We start from the raw sequence: 18,431 nt of genomic DNA on the forward strand, positions 1-18,431 counted from the left end.
CCATTGGCAGGGCAGCAAGGCTTGTGCTGCCGCCTGCCAACATGGAGAGGCCTGCCACAGCCTCAGGAACAGCAGGAGCAGTGGCAGGGCCCTAGGAACCACCAGGGTGATGGCAAGGCTTGTGGCAGCCCCAGGAGTGGCTGCAGAGTCCAGGAAGGAGGCTGGCACGGCTGCAAGGCTACGGCAGCCCAGGAGAAGGCAACAGGGCCCATGGAGGTCACAGGTCACTGGAAAGCCAGCCTGCAGCAGGCAGGGCCTGGGCAGCCCCACCACAGCCCAGCCCGGTGGAGCCCAGCCAGCCGCACCCAGCTGGAGGGAGGAAAAGTGTGGAGGCAGAGCCAAAGCCCAGGAAGAGTCTCAGGAGCCAACTCGATAGGCCAGGTCAGCTGGCTATTCCCCAGGGAGGGAGTGGAGACACTCAGGACAGGGAGAAGCCTGGGGGTGGGGCAGCACTCAGGGATGGCCCCATAAAAGCGGGCAGGAAGAGGAAGCCGATGAGGAGTGTTGAGAGACAGAGTGGGTACAAGAGAGAAGTGAGACAAGTCAGAGAGAAAGAGCGGGGAGTGTACCGTCTACCTGACGGAGGGAGAGAGGGAAGAGTGTGCTGTAAACACCCCTCTTCCCCCCAGTTCTGAGACGCACACTGAGCTCAACTGATGGGGAGGCCAACCTAGAAGGTGCACCCCCTGCCAGGCTCTGACATCCCCGGACAAGATTTGGACACTGTGTAAGTCAGTGCTGGCTTTCACACTTATTTTAAGTAAAGTCTTCTTTAAACCCAAAGTTGGCCTGGTTAGGGCAAACTTTTGCTTTTTCTTCACACAGAGGGTTATTAGTCTGACCCTCCTTGTCAGACTCCAAACTTCAACTTCTCCAACAATTCTGTCAGCACCAATTGTTCCCTTCTCACTGGTCAATCACAGAGAGGGGAGAGCAGCTTGTCAATCATTCTCCCTTCAGGCTGTTTTTTTAAAACCCTTTCCCTTCCACTCTCTAGGTACTACACTTAGCAAACCTTTCATTTAAAAACCCATTCCATCAGAACTGCATTGAGTAAACCTGCATTATACAATAAGAAAATATGAAAAATTAGGTTGAATTATTTATCCAACCTGTTGCATTAATTAAAGTGCAATCCTAAGCAAAGTTATATGTTTCTAAGAATACTGACTTCAGAGGACTTAAACTCTTCTTAGCTTTGCATGTTGTTCTCATTTACATACTTTGATATTATTGTGGATTTTTGTTTTGTTAGTTGTATACTCATCCATCTACAGCTGCCTTGCACAAATCAAAAAGTAAATTATTATGGGCACAATCATGGGCTTCCAGCTAATGAGTCGCAACTCATTTATGTTGCTTATTTAACTTTCCAGATGTGCTCCTTGCAGGAGTTGCATGAATTTAGAAAAGTACTTGACAACTGCATCTCATAAAGCCTTTTGCTCCAGGAAATAAATGTTCCCTAACATGCAGTCTGCTAGTCAGAATGGTGGAAATTTGGCATTTTGCCTGCCAGAATGGAGCTGAGTCATAGACACCCACCTTGAGTTGTCATGGAATTGAACAAAAGGATGTGAAAGAATGGCATTTGGGTGAATTGGTGGTCTGGTTGCTTGCAACGGCTGATAGGGCCACCAGCGTACTGCACCTACTAGGGCTGCCTGAATGGAGTGAGGGCTGCCCCTTGCTTGAGGACACAGTGCTCCTGGCGGGGGCGGGGAGTCCCCCCCCAGACCATCAACCTTTGAGATTTTTCCTGGTGGCCTTAATGGTCAATTTGTCCCGGGCTGTGGGGCTCCTGAGCCAAGTCTGTTTGTTTTTTTTTTAAATGAATGCTGACAACAGAAGTTGAGCTGTTTACTGGGAATAATTATTGCTAATCTCTGTCTCACCACATTTATTCTTGACTGCATTTAAGAATGGAAGTCTTGTCCCTTACTTTAATGTGAGCTGTATTGACACGAAGCCTGAAAACGTGTGAGATAATAGTGGGTACTAGGGGTGTGCAGTTCGGGTTTTGGAAACCCGAAAAAACCCGAATCACCTCGATTCGGGTTGATTCGGGGAAACCCGAATCGATTCGGGAAACCTGAATCGATTCGGGTTTTCCGAATCGCCATAACCCGAATCGATTTGGGTTGATTGGGTTGATTCGGGTGTTTCAATGGGAAAATGCCTCCGTCTTCCCGGACGCCTGGGGGAGGCATTTTCCCACCGAATCAAGCCAAAATTGGTGGGGACCTTCCTCTAACTCCTCTCTAACAACCCCAAGTTTCAGACCAATTGGACTTTGGGGGGCCATGTTATGGCCCCCCAAACCAGGTCCCCCCATCCTCTCCTAAGAAAGGGAAAAGTGAGCGTCTTTTTAGCTTGCTGCTGCTAATCTTCTTCATTATTTCCTATGGGGAAAAAATGAAGAGGCAGGCTTCCTTTGCCAGGGGTGGCATTTTGCATGCAAAATGCCGCCCAACCCTCTGGGGCCCTTCTCCCACCTCTACTCCCACCCCCCACCAAGGCTCAGCCAGCACCCACTTGGGGGGGCATTTCATGGCCTCCCCAAGTAGGTGCTCTCAGCCCCCAAAGTCCACCCCCACAGCCCCACACAAACCCAATTCCCCCCAGCTGCCACACACAGACCCAAATCCCCACATTAGCCCCTCACAGACCCAAATCCACCCCCAGCAGCCCCACACCCATAACCCCAGGAACAGGCTGGCAAAGGCCAGCCCTCTCCCTTTGTTCCCTATGCTGGGAACTTCTAAACTCTCTTTCCCTGGGCAATTCTGCATAGCCCAGGGGTGCCACAATGGTGGGCACACTTCTGAGTGCCAGCTGGTCCCTGTGAAAGAGCACCTGAACCACAGACACCCTCCCTCAAATTCCCCCACCACCTACAGAGATGGCTGGCCAGCCAGCCCCATTGTTCCCTATGATAGGAACCAACTGCACAACAAAGAATAAAACACGAACAACACAAAATAAAGTTTTTAAAAAAATTTCTCCCTTTCAAAGTACAAGTAGGCAAAGCATTATGACACATTACACCAGCAGTCCCCCCCACAGAAAAATAACACAACTCACTTAACATCAGAGAATCACAAAAGCACAATTCCTGTCAAAAACACTTTATTTCTTGAACAGCTTTAGGTTACACAGCAGGGGGGCACACCAAAGGGCATGGCAGCAGTATCTTACACAAAAGTAACACAACTCACTTAACATCAGAGAATCAAAAAAGCAAAATTCCTGTCAAAAACAATTTATTTCTTGAACAGCTTTAGGATACACAGCAGGGGGGGGGCACACCAAAGGGCATTCCAGCATCCCACCTCACAAAAATAACACAACTCACTTAACATCAGAGAATCACAAAAACACAATTTCTGTCAAAAACACTTTATTTCTTGAACAGCTTTAGGTTACACAGCAGGGGGGCACACCAAAGGGCATGGCAGCAGTATCTTACACAAAAACAACACAACTCACTTCACATTAAAGAATCACCCCCAAAAAATTGCTGTCAAAAGCACTTTATTTCTTTAACTGCTTTAGCTTACACAGTAGGAAGGCACAACAGGGCATGAAAGCAGTGTACTACACAAAAATAACACAACTCACTTCACAGCAGAGAATCACCCAAACACAATTGCTGTCAAAAATGGTGAAGTGGGTTGTATTATTTTGTGTAGTACACTGCTGTCGTGCCCTGTTGTGCCCTCTTACTGTGTAACCTAAAGCTGTTCAAGAAATAAAGTGTTTTTGACAGGAATTGTGTTTTTGTGATTCTCTGATGTTAAGTGAGTTGTGTTATTTTTGTGTAAGATATTGCTGCCATGTCCTTTGGTGTGCCCCCCTGCTGTGTCTTTCATAGGGACCAACTGGCACTCAGAAGTGTGCCCACCATTGTGGCACCCCTGGGCTGTGCAGAATTGCCCAGGGAAAGAGAGTTTAGAAGTTCCCAGCATAGGGAACAAAGGGAGAAGGCTGGCCTTTGCCAGCCTGTTCCTGGGGTTATGGGTGTGGGGCTGCTGGGGGTGGATTTGGGTCTGTGAGGGGCTAATGTGGGGATTTGGGTCTGTGTGTGGCAGCTGGGGGGGATTGGGTTTGTGTGGGGCTGTGGGGGGTGGACTTTGGGGGCTGAGAGCACCTACTCGGGAAGGCCATGAAATGCCCCCCCCAAGTGGGAGCTGGCTGAGCCTTGGTGGGGGTTGGGAGTAGAGTTGGGAGAAGGGCCCCTGAGGGTTGGGGGGCATTTTGCATGCAAAATGCCACCCCTGGCAAGACAAGCCTCCCCCAGCTGTAAGTAGTAGAGAAAAGAGCACCTACTTGGGGAGGCCATGAAATGCCCCCCCCAAGTGGGAGCAGGCTGAGCCTTGGTGGGGGGTGGGAGTAGAGGTGGGAGAAGGGCCCCTGAGGGTTGGGGGGCATTTTGCATGCAAAATGCCACCCCTGGCAAAGGAAGCCTGCCTCTTCATTTTTTCCCCATAGGAAAAAATGAATGAAGATCAGCAGCAGCAACCTAAAGCTATGCCCTTTTTTAGGTGAGGATGGGGGACCTGGTTTGGGGGGCCATAACATGGGCCCCCAAAGTCCAATCGTTCTGAAACTTGGGGGGTTGTTAGAGGGGAGTTAGAGGAAGGCCCCCACCAATTTTGGGTTGATTCGGTGGGAAAATGCCTCCCCCAGGCTTCAGAGAAGCCTCGGGGGGCTTTTTCCCATTGAAAAAGCTAACCCGAATCAATCCGAATCAACCCGAATCGGCCCACCCGAATCGGCTGGGCGATTCGGGGTTCTGCTATACCCGAATCGGCTTCTTGATTCGGGTTTGCCAGATTCGGGAAACACAAACCAGGGTGCCTTTGCACCCCCCTAGTGGGTACTAGTTTTAACACCTTTTATGTGGTAATAGGGAAAGCATTGTTTTTGTTGACAGCTCTGTTCTAGGTGAAAGGTTTTAGGTTCTATTGTTTTCCTTTCCATCACCTTTCTGATGTTACCTGTCTCACCCAAACCAGTGAAATAAATCAGGTGGAAAGACTCAGAGATGTGGGATTTATTGTTATAGAAATTCTAGTGCCACACCCAGAGAGAAGCGATTGAAATAGGTGAATAGTCCTTACATACATCAGAACATCAGTTTACTTCACAGAGGTATTCTTGCCCAGCCATCTTCTTAGCACTTCAGCAAATGATCACTGCATGAGGAAGAACAATTCCCCCCCCCCAGGCTTTTCCCCCTTCACAAATAATTTCCATATAGGAAAAAGAATACTGCTATATGTGGAATTCAGAACATGTGCTTTTATTTGGCTATGCTCATCAGCTTCTCAGCACATTTTCTCATGGCCACCTGAAATCTTACCCCCCTTTACCCATGATTACATCCATACTTTCCTACATTTCCTCCACATAGGAAAAGGCTTAGGAGGAAAAGAGCTTATGTTCCTTAATAGTACTTATGCTTTGCACATGTCCCAAGTTCAGTCCTTGGCATCTCCAGTTAAAAGAGGCTAAAGTTCGATTTATCTCCCAGGAGAACTGCAGCTAGTCAAACTAGACAGTACTGAGTGTTATGGGCTGATCAACCCATTATAAGGCAAATTTATGTGTCATGTATAAAATGAGCTATAATCTTCTGTCTTTTTACTTTTGTCTTTTCTGTTATCTGTATCTCTGCTCTTTCTATTCCATTGACTATTTGAAACGCATTCAGATGTTTTAAGCCATGGAAATATTCTTTCATAATTTTCATTAAGTGCAATCCAGTCCAAAGTTAAGCGCCTTGATTTTAGAGGTAGAAAGTGGAGTAGACATGCACCCAGTCCTTCTGTCAGTGGGTCCTAAAGATGTGTTACTTAGAGCAAAGCTACAAATGTCGCATTACACGTGGCAGGTCCATGCAAGTTTACCTGGGAAGCGTAGTTGGAGACTCCTTCCCCTCTCTGTTTCCCTTCTCCATTTTTAAGAACGGATGGTGGAGTAGCAGCGGTGGCAGCCTCAGAAGCTCCTTCTGCTGCTGCTCGCTGCCTGACAGCTTCAAGCTCCATTTGGAGGAGGGCAGCTGCTGCTCTCTCTCAGGATGCCCTGTGTCCGATGGCTGCCCTTGGGGAGCTGCTCTGGAGAAAGCTGCTGTGTCGAGAAAGCTCCAGCCTCAGCGACAGCAGAGGGATCTGTTGCTGCTTTAACATGCCCTCACACCGGTTTTCCTCCAGGAGCTTGGGGGCAGGGGAAGGGCATGTTAGAGCAGCAGCAGCAGTAGATCCCTCTGCTGTTACTGTGGTTGGAGCTTTGCCGATGTGGTGGCTTTTTCCGGAACACCTCCCCGGGGGCAGGCAGCCTGCTGGATGCGGGGCGCCCTGGAGAGAGCAGCTGCCCACCCCTGAATGGAGCCTGAAGCTGGCAGGTGGGGAACAGCAGCAGAAGGAGCTGCTGAGGCTGCTGCCACTGCTACTCCACCACCTATTCTTAAAAATGGAGAAGGGAAACAGAGGGGAAGGAGTCTCCAACTACACTTCCCGGGTAAACTTGTGGGACCAATCAAGTGTTCTCCATGTGTAATGCATCATTTGTAGCTTGGCTGTTAGGACCATTCTCATATCACTGTGCCATAGTTCTCTCTAGAAGCTGGTAAGGCTAGCTGTACTCTAATGCTGGTATATCTTGTGTTAAAACTTTCAGTAAAGTCCAAAGAGAGGTTCTGTTTACTGGCTATGTCCAAAATGGATAGGAAGTATTATAAAATAATGGCATACTGAGATCTTTTGCATTAGCTTCCACCTTCTCCAAATGCTTTCCCTCCTTCAGATACAAATTAATCTCTGCTGCTAAGCCTCCTTTTGTTTTGCTGCAGTGACTTGAATACTGATATACTGGAGAGATGTATGATTGGTCAAACGATATCTGATGCAGCTCAAAGCAAAAAGGTCTTGCTGTTCTCCATTAGAAATACCTGCTCTATTTAGCAATACAAAAAATCGAACTTTTTGTTTAGGGTAGTTTTTTTAAAAAATGCGTGTATTTTAATTTTATTTGGTTGAGACCTTGGCTTCAGCACAGATGTGGTATTTTTTGTCTATTTTAATTAAAATAAGTTCCAGTTTGACTTGCTGTGTGAACAACACTTATGTGCTCATATTTTGTGTGTGCCCAAATACATAACACAGGTGTATATACAAAACTTTGAACTGCTGCAGCCCTTTCAAAAGTTGAAGTCCAGATACTTGAAGTGCAATTATCTATTTTTACTTGGAAAGCAGAATCTCCTGGATGATTGTTTCTTCCAAAGAAGGAAAACTTTATAAATGTGGCATACTTTTAAAGCTAGGTTTGACAATGAATTTATTGGGTGGAAGAAAATATTTAGAAGAGATCGTTGTCCATTTTTATTGCTGCTGTTACCTCCCCCCGCCCCTTCACTGTGAAGATGTTAGCTTGTAATAAACTGTCCTGCTAATCAAACAGCATTGAAAGGTGAGGTCATTGGAAGGCTTCTGTCATTTTTTATGTTTTCAAGAGAGAATTTTGTTAAAATTATGCTGAATATACACTTAAAGCTTCCGCTAAGAGGGAGGGGAAAAATCCTACCTGTGTTTTATAACTCTGCACTGTCAGAACTCATAATAAGTCAAATATTCTTTCTGAGGTACTCATAAGGGAGGGGGGGAAACCTGTAAATTTAAGAGTAATTTCAGATTGTAAATGAAAAAGAGAGGCACGACTGTTCATTTGCACCAATCATGCCTTCCTTTCATCTGCTCTGATTAGGCCTGGTGCGGTTTCATCAAACTACTCCATCACTGAGCTGTCACTCCAGCCGTCTGTTGATTGAAAACAATCAGGGCTCTGATGGCACAATTATTCTGACCCTTTAACTAGAGGCTGCTGTGATAATGAAAGGTTGATTATGATAGTTTGTGCCTCTTTCAGTTTGCCAAGAAGGTTAATTTGGGCATCAGACGGATGTTTAATGGGCGCTTGCTGGCTACACTGAGGTAAATGAGAACGTGCAGCCTTCGATATTGCACGGATATAGTTTGGCTGTCAATCATTGTCATTTTGAGTTTGTGCCTTGCACTCTGGAAATCACATTTTATTTTTTTTCCTTGGGATTTAATTTATTCTGTGCCCTGAGGAAGTTCTTTCACTCGGTGACCTTCACTGTAGCTTTCTCTGCCTTTTTTTTTTTTGTTGCTTCCCTTCAGATTGTGCTCAAAGGCACAACAGATCTAGGAGAACACTTTCCCACTTTAATTTTCTCTTTACCTTGGCATAGTTGTTTATCATCTGTATCTAACATAGTAATTTTTTTAAGTTTGCAGAATAAAAATATAGAAAATTGTTATGCAGTTTGTTTGCTTTAAATAGCAGTGTGCATCTCACAGGCTGTGTGAGGGTAATGTGTGTGCATATGTATTTTCATAGGTAGATACATTTGTATATTTGTAAAAGAGGCGAAGGCAATTGTAAAAATGCTAGCATAGGGGACAGCTAGGAATAGCGTTTTTTTTAACACACTCACCTCAAGGGCACTTCCAGGTTTCTCTCTGCTTCATAGCTGTAAATCTACCAGGCTGCTCCACTCATTTATTTATGAATTAAAAATATTTCCATCTTGGTCCTCCATCCTAATACAGATCCCTGGGGTGGGTTAGAATAAAGTTTGACAACTATAAATGGAATGCTGTTACAGAATTATACCACGTAGAAAACACAAACACTGCCCTATATTAAAAATAAACAGCAAATAGCTGAGAAGTTAAAAGGGAACCCCCCCAGCAATTCCAGATACAGTACGAGCCCATTACTGATACCAATGAGAATACAATTAGCCAGCAGCATAAACAATGCTTACAATTGTGAAGACCATCTCAAAGAAGACTGTTCCTGGTATATGGTAATGACCAAAAAGTGTGAAGTTAGGAGACGAGGGCACTCCACTGTCATCCTGCTGGTACTAACGAAGCCCTCACCTCTAGCCAACTTCCTTATATCAGATGGTAGGTACACTGAAAATAATGTCACTGCCCAGGTAAGATGACCTGGAATGGGATCTGTGATCCTGATCCAAGTGATTCTGTGCATACAGCCACGAGATAGTCAATAGTAGCAGCAGTTTTATCCCCATATTTTTCAACCTCTATTTAAAGCCCTCAGGAAAAATCATTCATAGCTATGGAACTGGATTCCATCAATATGAAGATATACCCAGCTCTGTATCTCTCTATCCAAATTACCTGGAGATACAGAACAAATACTAAGCTGCTGCTTGACTGCAGTTGTCAATTGATTGAAAGCAAAACAAATTGAAATTGAATCCAGACAAGACAGAAGTGGTGCTGATTGGAAAAGTACGAAGGACATTGTACTTCCAACCTTTGATGGGTTCAGTTGACCCTAGCTGACTCAGTTAACAGCTCAGGGTTATACTGGATCTAGAGTTGGTGCTAGAGATTCAAGTAAATGGTGCTGCCAGGAAAATGGCCCCCTAACTCACAACTCATACTAGCCAGGAAAATGGCCCCCTAACTTGACACAGCTGATCTAGCCACCTGGATTCATTCCACCTGGATTCATGCCACCTAGATTCATGCCACTAGATTACTGTAATTTGCTCTACATAGGTCTTCCCTCAAAGTCAACTTGGAGACTCCAGCTGGTGCAGAATGCTGCAGCTCATTTACTTTAAGGAGCTAGAAGGAACATGCATATCGCTTCCATTGTGCAATCACTTCCATTGGCTACCCATCAGTTACCAAGCTCAATTCAGGGTTTTGGCTATTACATACAAAGCCTTCAAAGCTTTGTCATTTTATATCTTCAGAACCACCTCTCCCCCTGTGCTCATCCATGGCAGCTTTGCTCATCTGAACAGATACCATTCTGCAGTTGCGCAAAATCAACAGCTGCCTGTATACATACTTTCTATGTGGTAGTCCCACCTTATGGAATGGCCTCCCTGACGAAGAAAGGAAAGCTCCCACTCTCCTGGCTTTCCACAAACTATGCAAAACTGAATTATTCAGGAGGATTTTCTACTTAGATTATAGGGCTGTGCCATAAAAAATAGCTCAAAGAGATGCCTTGGTAAGGGTCAGAGATCACAGACTAGGCTATTGGGTACTGTCTGCTAATGTAGATATGTTCCTACTGTATAGTTTCCATGTTGCTAATAGATGTCATGTAAATTAGTTACGCTTTGTTTCAGGTGCGTTGCCATGTTCGTCTGTAGTAGAAGAGCAAAATTTGGATCCATTAGCACCTTAAAGACCAACTAGATTTCCAGGGTATGAACTTTTGAGAGTCACTCAGAACTCCCTGAGTTTTTAAATTTTCTGCTATCGTGCCCTATTGTATCTGTCCATTGAATGTCCTAATTGTGGATCATATAGTATTTTGTTCATGAATGTCCTAGCTGTTAATCCACCTTGGTTCTTAGTGAGAAAGGCAGACTATAAATAAATAATAATAATAACTCCAAGAAATCATCATGACTGTATCTTTCCCTGACACGATTTGCCAACTGTATTGGTTCCCTGTGCTTGTCTTGCAGTATATTCCATTTTTGTGTTGTGGTACATAAAATTTCTGTCTGCCTTATTAGTTGATCCTCAGCTTGAAACTACTTAACAAAATACTGGCAATCAGAATGTTTTGTTTGGAAATATGGGAATTACTGTTCTACATATGTATTTTTTACTAAAAATAACTAAAGATTGTATTGCATGCATATTATGTTCTGCCATGTAAATAGTTTGTGCTTTATTTCAGTTGTTTAAAGTGGGGTTTTGAATGTAGGTTGCTATGGTTTAAAATGTGGGCCTCTAAAGAAAGGAGGAGGCTGGACAAGTGAGAGAAGCATGCTGTGATTAGAATGGTACCTGTACCCTAGTGGGTGGAGTGAACTGTAGGTTTAGTAGGAGTGCAGAAGGAAAGAGTTCAGTCTGTCTGTGAGAAAGTCTGCGTGTGGGTAAGAGGAGAGATTTATTCTGCTGAGAGAAATCTGTGCATTTTACTTTGTGGATGAAATCAGCCTGTGTGCAAGTGAACTTCTGGGAATTCAGAGAATCCCGTATTCTTCTCTTGGGGGGATATTTTTTAGCCGAAGTGGCAACTGTGTGGAAAACTAGTCTTTGTGACTGGGTCTGTATAAAAAAATGTAAAGATCTGTACCTATTTCGAAACCTCTACGTTTATGAATTATTCTGAAACCAATATTTTTATAATTACTCTGAAACTATTACACATGGCTTTAGGTTCAGAAGCACCTTAAAGACCAACTAGATTTCCAGGGGTCAGAGCTCCTTTTGTCAGATACAAGGAGTGGAAAAAGATTGTAAATTAGAATGTCAGGAAGCTAGCTATAATACATATTGTAATTAGCTTGATAGAGCATGGGTATGAAGTGCAGAAAATTAGCATTTGTAATGTGAGAAAAATCCTATGTCTTGATTCCACCCTTGGGGAGTCATAGTTCCAAATATGCAAATAAATTCAATTTCAGCAATCTTACGTTGTAATTTTCCTTTTAAGTTTCACTACTTATAAATAAACTCTATTGCTGATTAAATAAAACACCTTTTTCATCTATAACAGAGGATCTTTTTTTACCTCACAACCAACCCCACTTGCTGACCATTCTGTCATACTACAATCTATAGCTAAGACTTCCTATACTGAAAGTCAGACTAAGATAGAAGTAATGCTCTTTGGTGGCACCAAATATCTAAGAGAATATTAAGGACTGTGGTGTGCGATTCGAGATTCCAGTTTGGGAAAAAATCTGGAATTGGGCCCCATTCAGAATGATTCAGGATTCCCAAATCGGGCCCAGCCTTGCTGGCCCAATTCCTGAATACGAAATCAAAAGCTTTCCAAAGCAATTCGGATCACTTCGGAATGCATCGGGTCTCCTCTCCCACCCATCAGCTGAACCATCCTTTTCGTGCCACTTGCAAGCGGTGTGAAAAGGTTTGCTTTCAAATGCCGTGCTGCTTTCTTCATCCATCGGGGGGGAAAGAGCTGCGGGACGGGAAGTTTAAAGCTTCAGTGTGCTCCCAAATCTACGGAGAATACTGAAGCGATCTAAATGTTTGAATCTTGAAGGGAGGCAGCAATATACAAGTCACATAAAGGGGCAAAACACAGTAACGCCTAATGGGTTGGTTCAGGTGAACTGGTCTTTTTCCTTGAGACCCTTGAGGGCAAAGTAGGATGCAAATTTGATAGATATAGCAAGGGGAATGGGGTGGGGATCAGCAGAGCCTGTGCGTGCATTGAGGTAGGTCTGGCAGCTGCCTCGAGCGCTGAGGTGCCGGAGGGGGCACTGGGGGTGGGGGTGTGCCCCACGGTGGCTGAACAGGAGGGCTGGGAAGCCACCCGCATGCCTCCCCAGCTGCCTGCCACGCCTGGCCCACATCTGCTGCAGCCTCCGAGCCCTCCCTCTCAGTTGCCCTGTGCTGCCGCTGCCACCTGCACACAACTGCGGGCCAGGCGCAGCAGATGGCCAGGGTGGCACGGGGCATGCTGCACAATGATGTCACATGCAGTGACGTCATCATGCAGTCTGGGTGTGCACGCGTGCGCGGGGCGGGCAGCAACAGCCCTGACGCTGCCCTCGGCCTCAGGCTCCAGAAACTCTGGCACTGGCCCTGGGGATCAGCAAAATGCTTTGTAGAGGATCTCATGCAAGAGGAGAGTGGTGTGCCATTTCCACCAGCTGTTTGTTTGTTTATCTGTCTTGCTTTCTAACTGAGACTCAAGGCAGATTACACATTGTCAGGATAGGGCATCCAATAAACAAAGCAGATTGCAGAAATCTGAAAATGGAGCAGAAGCAAAGGTGAAACAAAGCTTCAGTATTAATATGTGACACTACATGATGCAGAAATTACATAGTAGGATCATACTTACAGCAAGACAGTACACACTATACCACAATAGTATACTCTACAGTCCCCATCCCTTTACCAAAGCATCTTTTTGAACTATTTCCTGACAGAATAGCCCTCTTATTTGTGGAAAAGCCCTCCTGAATAATTCAGTTTTGCACAAAGAAAACCAGGGAAGTGGGAGCCTTCCTAACCTCATCATGCAGGTCATTCCATACGGTGGGAGCCACAACAGAGAATGGATGTGTACTGGCAGTTGTTGATTTTATCCCTTTACAAGGTGGCACCTGCAGGAGCCCCTGCTCCAATGAACAAAGCTGTCATGGTGGAGCATAGAGACAGGCAGTCCTGCACATATAGGGACCAAGGCCATGAAAGGTTTTGTATATGATAGTTAAGACCTTGAAATTAGACTGGCAGTTGCATTAATTTGTTTCTCCAACAGAAATGCTGTATCCAGTATAATCCCTAGGCTCTTAACCAAGTCCTCAAGGGTCAGCTGAACCCCACCAATAGTAGGAAACACAATGTCCTTCAAAGCCTCTGCCTTTCCAACATAACTTCTGTCTTGTTTGGGTTTGGTTTCAGTCTGTTCAGTTTCAGCTATTTAACTGCATTGGCTCAATTCCTCGACCATATCATTAGGGGATTTGGACAGAAAAATACAGATAGAAAGATATAGAGCTGGATGTCATCAGCCTCCAATTCCCAAGTACCCTTCATGCCCTAGAAACAGCTTTGGAAGGGACTGTTGGTGAAAGAGAAAAGGGGTGGAAATCTGATCTGTTAACTTCTTCCATTCATAGTTCATTGAATCCTGCCCCCCCCCATTATGAAGATAGTGTGATGAGGAAAGTTTCTTACTCATGTGCCATGTCCCATTTTACATCTCTGCTGCTACTGTAAATGCTTTCTCTTGTCGTCTCCCCCCCACCCCCAATCAAATATGTAATCACTTCTGTGCTTAGTTACGCTATCTGCTACTTTAAGGCAAGGTTCACAGATTGTGTTTTATCTGTCTTTCTTAATCAGGGTATCTTGGTCTGTGTTTATGTCAAGTTCAGCTTTCTAATTGTTGTTGAAACATTATTTTGATATAACTGAGTGAGGCCCAAGCATATTTGTAAGTATCATTCACATTTTAAGTACCTGTACCGTGATATACATTGATCATGACACAGTACAGTATACATAATGGAAGGTAATGTATTATCAGATATGCTCTTCTTCATAGGGTAAGAGTCAGACATAAGTGACTTAGAAGTCCCCCCCCCCCCGCACATTGTTCTCCAGTTATAAAACTGCCAGACATGCTGCCACTGCTGCAATCCACATGATATTACTTTTATGATCATCATATTATGGCCACATAATATGGTCATGTGAAAGCAACTGTAGTGTTGCATGAAGGTATTTACCTACAGATATTTAAATTCATTATGCCAATAAAGGTTCTGTCTTGTGATATTTAAATTCTCTTTACCAGCTGTCTATGTAATCATCTTTTGGTATGTTCATAAGATACAACAGTGATCTTAAAGCCAACACTTCCCTGTTTTCATTCATAGGCTGTCCAGTTGCCTTAATATATAAAGTAATGCTTTTATGTATGCAGATGGTGATGAAATTTGAAAATATAATTTTTATGAATAATGCAAATGAACAGTTTTAATACTGCAAGCAGTCTTGCACTGAATTATGAAAAATGTAAATAATTTCATTTTTGTTTTTTCTTCTAGCTAGCAGTGAGGTGGTTAGAACACAACTGCCGCTATCAATACATGGATGAACTTCTCCAATATGTTCGATTTGGGCTTATGGACGTGGACACATTGCATACTGTAGCCCTTTCTCACCCTCTTATCCAAGCTAGTGAAACAGCAACAGGACTTATCAATGAGGCCTTGGCATACCATCAGAGCATCTACGCACAGCCAATTTGGCAGACCAAAAGGACAAAGCCTCGCTTCCAGTCGGACACACTCTACATCATTGGTGGTAAAAAACGGGAGATTTGTAAAGTTAAAGAACTCCGATACTTCAATCCTGTGGACCAGGAGAATGTTCACATAGCTGGGATTGCTAACTGGAGTGAACTAGCTCCAATGCCAGTAGGAAGAAGCCATCACTGTGTAGCTGTAATGGGAGACTTTCTCTTTGTAGCAGGAGGTGAAGTTGAGCATGCTACTGGCCGCACCTGTGCAGTACGGACTGCCTGCAGATATGACCCTCGTAATAATTCCTGGGCTGAAATAGCTCCAATGAAGAATTGCCGGGAACATTTTGTACTGGGAGCTGTGGATGAGTACCTCTATGCAGTAGGTGGTAGAAATGAACTCCGACAAGTTTTGCCTACAGTTGAGCGCTATTGTCCCAAGAAGAACAAGTGGACTTTTGTTCAGTCCTTTGACAGATCCCTTTCCTGTCATGCAGGATCTGTTGTGGATGGTCTTCTTTGGACATCAGGTACAAAATATTTCACATGCAAATTGAGGTACTAACAAAATGTCAAAATATTGTTAGCTGGGTCAGCTTTGGAAACGTGTCTGTGAAAGGTTTAGTAGATGATTCATATTTCAGAAATCAAATCAGGGTAATGGGATAGTGCTTAAAAACCACAAGTAGTCAACTATGTATGTAGAGGGTAGAGAAAGGGGTAACCAAGGTACAGCTCATGAACATGGTTGTTTGCATAGGCAGGCACGTTTGGTTAGGAGGGGAAATGTATGTGCATATATATATATATATATATATCCCTGATGTGAAGATACTACATTTACTTTATGACTCAGATGGGTTTAATAATCTACAGGTTGATTAGTGCAGGATCTCCTGAGTGGATTATGGAGGGGAAGTATGAAGTGGACCAGATGTGCTGGCTCAGAACTCATGGATTCAGAGATCTGCAATATATGGGCATGTGCAGTAGCAGAAGTGCCTGTCCAGGGTCAGCCTCCCTCCATTGCTACAGGAGCTGAGTCTTTCTATGCTGTGATATCCAGAACACAACAGGAACTGGTATATCCATTATATCCTTGAGGTACCAGGGCCCAGTTGCAATTAATTTAAATCATAATCCAGAAAAACAAATTTTAAATACAGCTTGGAACCAGCAAGATTTACCCATCTTTAATGTACTAATCAGACTAAGAATCAGAAGGAATTATTATTATGTAAAGCATGCAAGCCAGTGAGGGTTTTTAGGAGCCAAAATGGATGGTTAGAAATATAAATCTTAGGATGAGATGACAATGCCATGCTCATATTATAAACTTGGTTGATTTAGTAGAGTAAAATTGGCATCATTTTCCTGGGTGGAATTTTTTTTTTAGTTCATATCAAACACTTAAGCTGCCATGATGGAATTGCATTCTAGGCTTGCTATGCATGATCATCTCCACCTTTGTATACTGAAGAATAGTAACAGGAATATAGAAGCTATATTATACATCTGGTCTGTCCCTTTTCTCTATGCGAGCACCGTTGACTTTTACTATTTGGGGCTTTGTAACATGCTAAATGTCAAAAGTTCTGATAGTATTTGATACAGGTTGTTCACAAAGAGCTGCATATGATTCATATTTAAAATGTGAAGAATTGAAGAAAAATTGCCATCAACTACAACAAAACTTAATTTTTTTGTATATGAATTTCTGTGCACCTATATGTACACATACCTTCCACCAAGAAGTTCTCCACTTTGAAACATGTCTTCCCAGTTCTGATGTGCAGCAAGGTTCAAAAATACATTGTTGAGTTGGACCATGCCCTTAACAACAAACTGCTGCAAGTCTCTCATCCACTAAACTTAATAGTAATGTGATATGTAAGTAGATTTATCATGCAGAGGTTTTCCCCTTCATTTTATCTTGCAATAACCCTGTCAGGTAGAACAACAGGATTTGAGTCCAGTGGAATCTTAGAGGTCAACAGGATTTTCAGTGTATGAGCTTTTGACAGTCAAAGCTCTCCCATCTCAGATATACCTGAAGGTACCATACTCTCATAGAGTATGTAACTGAGGTGCAGGTAGTATCTTACTATATAATTGAGTAAGCGTATTTCAGACAACTCACTTTATACCCTGGTGCACCACCAGAGGGCGCTGCCATGAAGGGAAGCCTAGGCAAGGCACCATGTCCCTCCAGAAAAAGTGCCATGGTGGGAAGTCCAGGCTGGGAGCAGGTGGCAATGCCCGCCTCCTGCCTTCACCCCTCTGCTATTGAACGTGAGGCAGGTGGCAATGCCCACCACACCAACTTAATCCAGCTGATATTAGGAGTGGAGCAGTTGGCAAGGCCCACCCCCTGCCTTCACCCAGCTGGTATTAGGAGCGGAGCAGTTGGCAATTCCCAGCCCCTCTCCCGTTTTAACCCAGCTGGTATTAGGAGCGGAGCAAGTAGCAATGGCTACCCCCCGCCTTAACCCAGTTGGTATTAGGAGCAGAGCAGGTGGCAATGCCCACTCCTGCCTTAACCCAGCTGGTATTAGGAGCGGAGCAGTTGACAATGCCCACTCCCCACCTTAACCCAGTTGGTATTGGGAGTGGAGCATGAGGCAATGCCCACCCATGCCTTAACCCAGTTGGTATTAGAAGCGGAGCAGGTGGCAATGCCCGCCCCCCCCCGCCATCACGCATTTTGGATCAGCAGTGGAGCAGGTGGCAATGCCCACCTCACACCTTCACCTGGCTGGGATCAGGTGCAGAGCAGGAGGCAATGCCCTTCTTCCCTTCACCCAGCCAGGATAAGGAGCAGATACCTGGCATGTATCATGCATGGAGCAGGTAGCAAAGCCCACCACCCCTTCACATGACTGAGATCAGGCAAATCAGGCATGGAGCAGATGACAATGCCCACCCCCCTCCTTCACCAGCTGGAATCAGTGACAGAGGAGGAGCGAATGCCTTCCTGCCCACCCTCCCCTTTCTAGAGCCCGTTGTATTTCCCCCCCCCACAACGGGCTTTGTTGCTAGTACTTTATATTATGTGACTTTCAAATGTAGTTATTTTTCTGAGGCTAGAAAGCTTTTAATTATGCACCTGTCAGGTAAGTCAGGCTATGAGAGTTACTGGCCTAAATTCAGCCAGTGACCTGTATGGCCCAGCAAGGATTTGCACCTAGGTGGCACTAGTACAGTAATCGCTACACCACATTGTCTCCCAGTCAGCCATGTCAGGACTGAGCGATGAGGAATATATTTGGTATATAATTTTAGCGGAATTTATTCTTGGTGTAGAGTTATTTGGCTAGAAGACACTACAGTGTCATCTAGTCTAAGATCTTGTCAAATGTGCTCACATCTGATCAAATTTTGAGACCCAGGCCTTTGTGATCTGTACATTATATGCTTTCTTTATTTGCACATATGTTATCTCTTTCTTGGAATGCCCTGGGGATGGGGTTACTTGCTATGAGTTGGTTGCGAATTGATGGCACATTCTTTCCACCCTTAAATCATATGGCTGTTTCATACTGACTCAGACCATTGGTCTCTCACAATCAGTATTGTCTACTGTGACCAGGAGTGATTGTCTAGCA

At 44.4% G+C, this 18,431-nt stretch overlaps 1 protein-coding gene across 1 annotated transcript in view; it reads left to right on the top strand.

The window, feature by feature from the left end:
• KLHL32 (kelch like family member 32) overlaps nucleotides 1–18,431 on the top strand; it is a 118,527-nt gene that overhangs the window by 87,736 nt on the left and 12,360 nt on the right. The window contains exon 7 of the mRNA XM_054996654.1: nucleotides 14,630–15,356. Within this exon, the coding sequence (XP_054852629.1) occupies nucleotides 14,630–15,356 (727 nt within the window). The remainder of the gene's footprint in view (nucleotides 1–14,629; nucleotides 15,357–18,431) is intronic.

The sequence above is a fragment of the Eublepharis macularius genome, chromosome 1 (genome assembly GCF_028583425.1).
Source record: "Eublepharis macularius isolate TG4126 chromosome 1, MPM_Emac_v1.0, whole genome shotgun sequence".
NCBI classification, from domain to species: domain Eukaryota; kingdom Metazoa; phylum Chordata; class Lepidosauria; order Squamata; family Eublepharidae; genus Eublepharis; species Eublepharis macularius.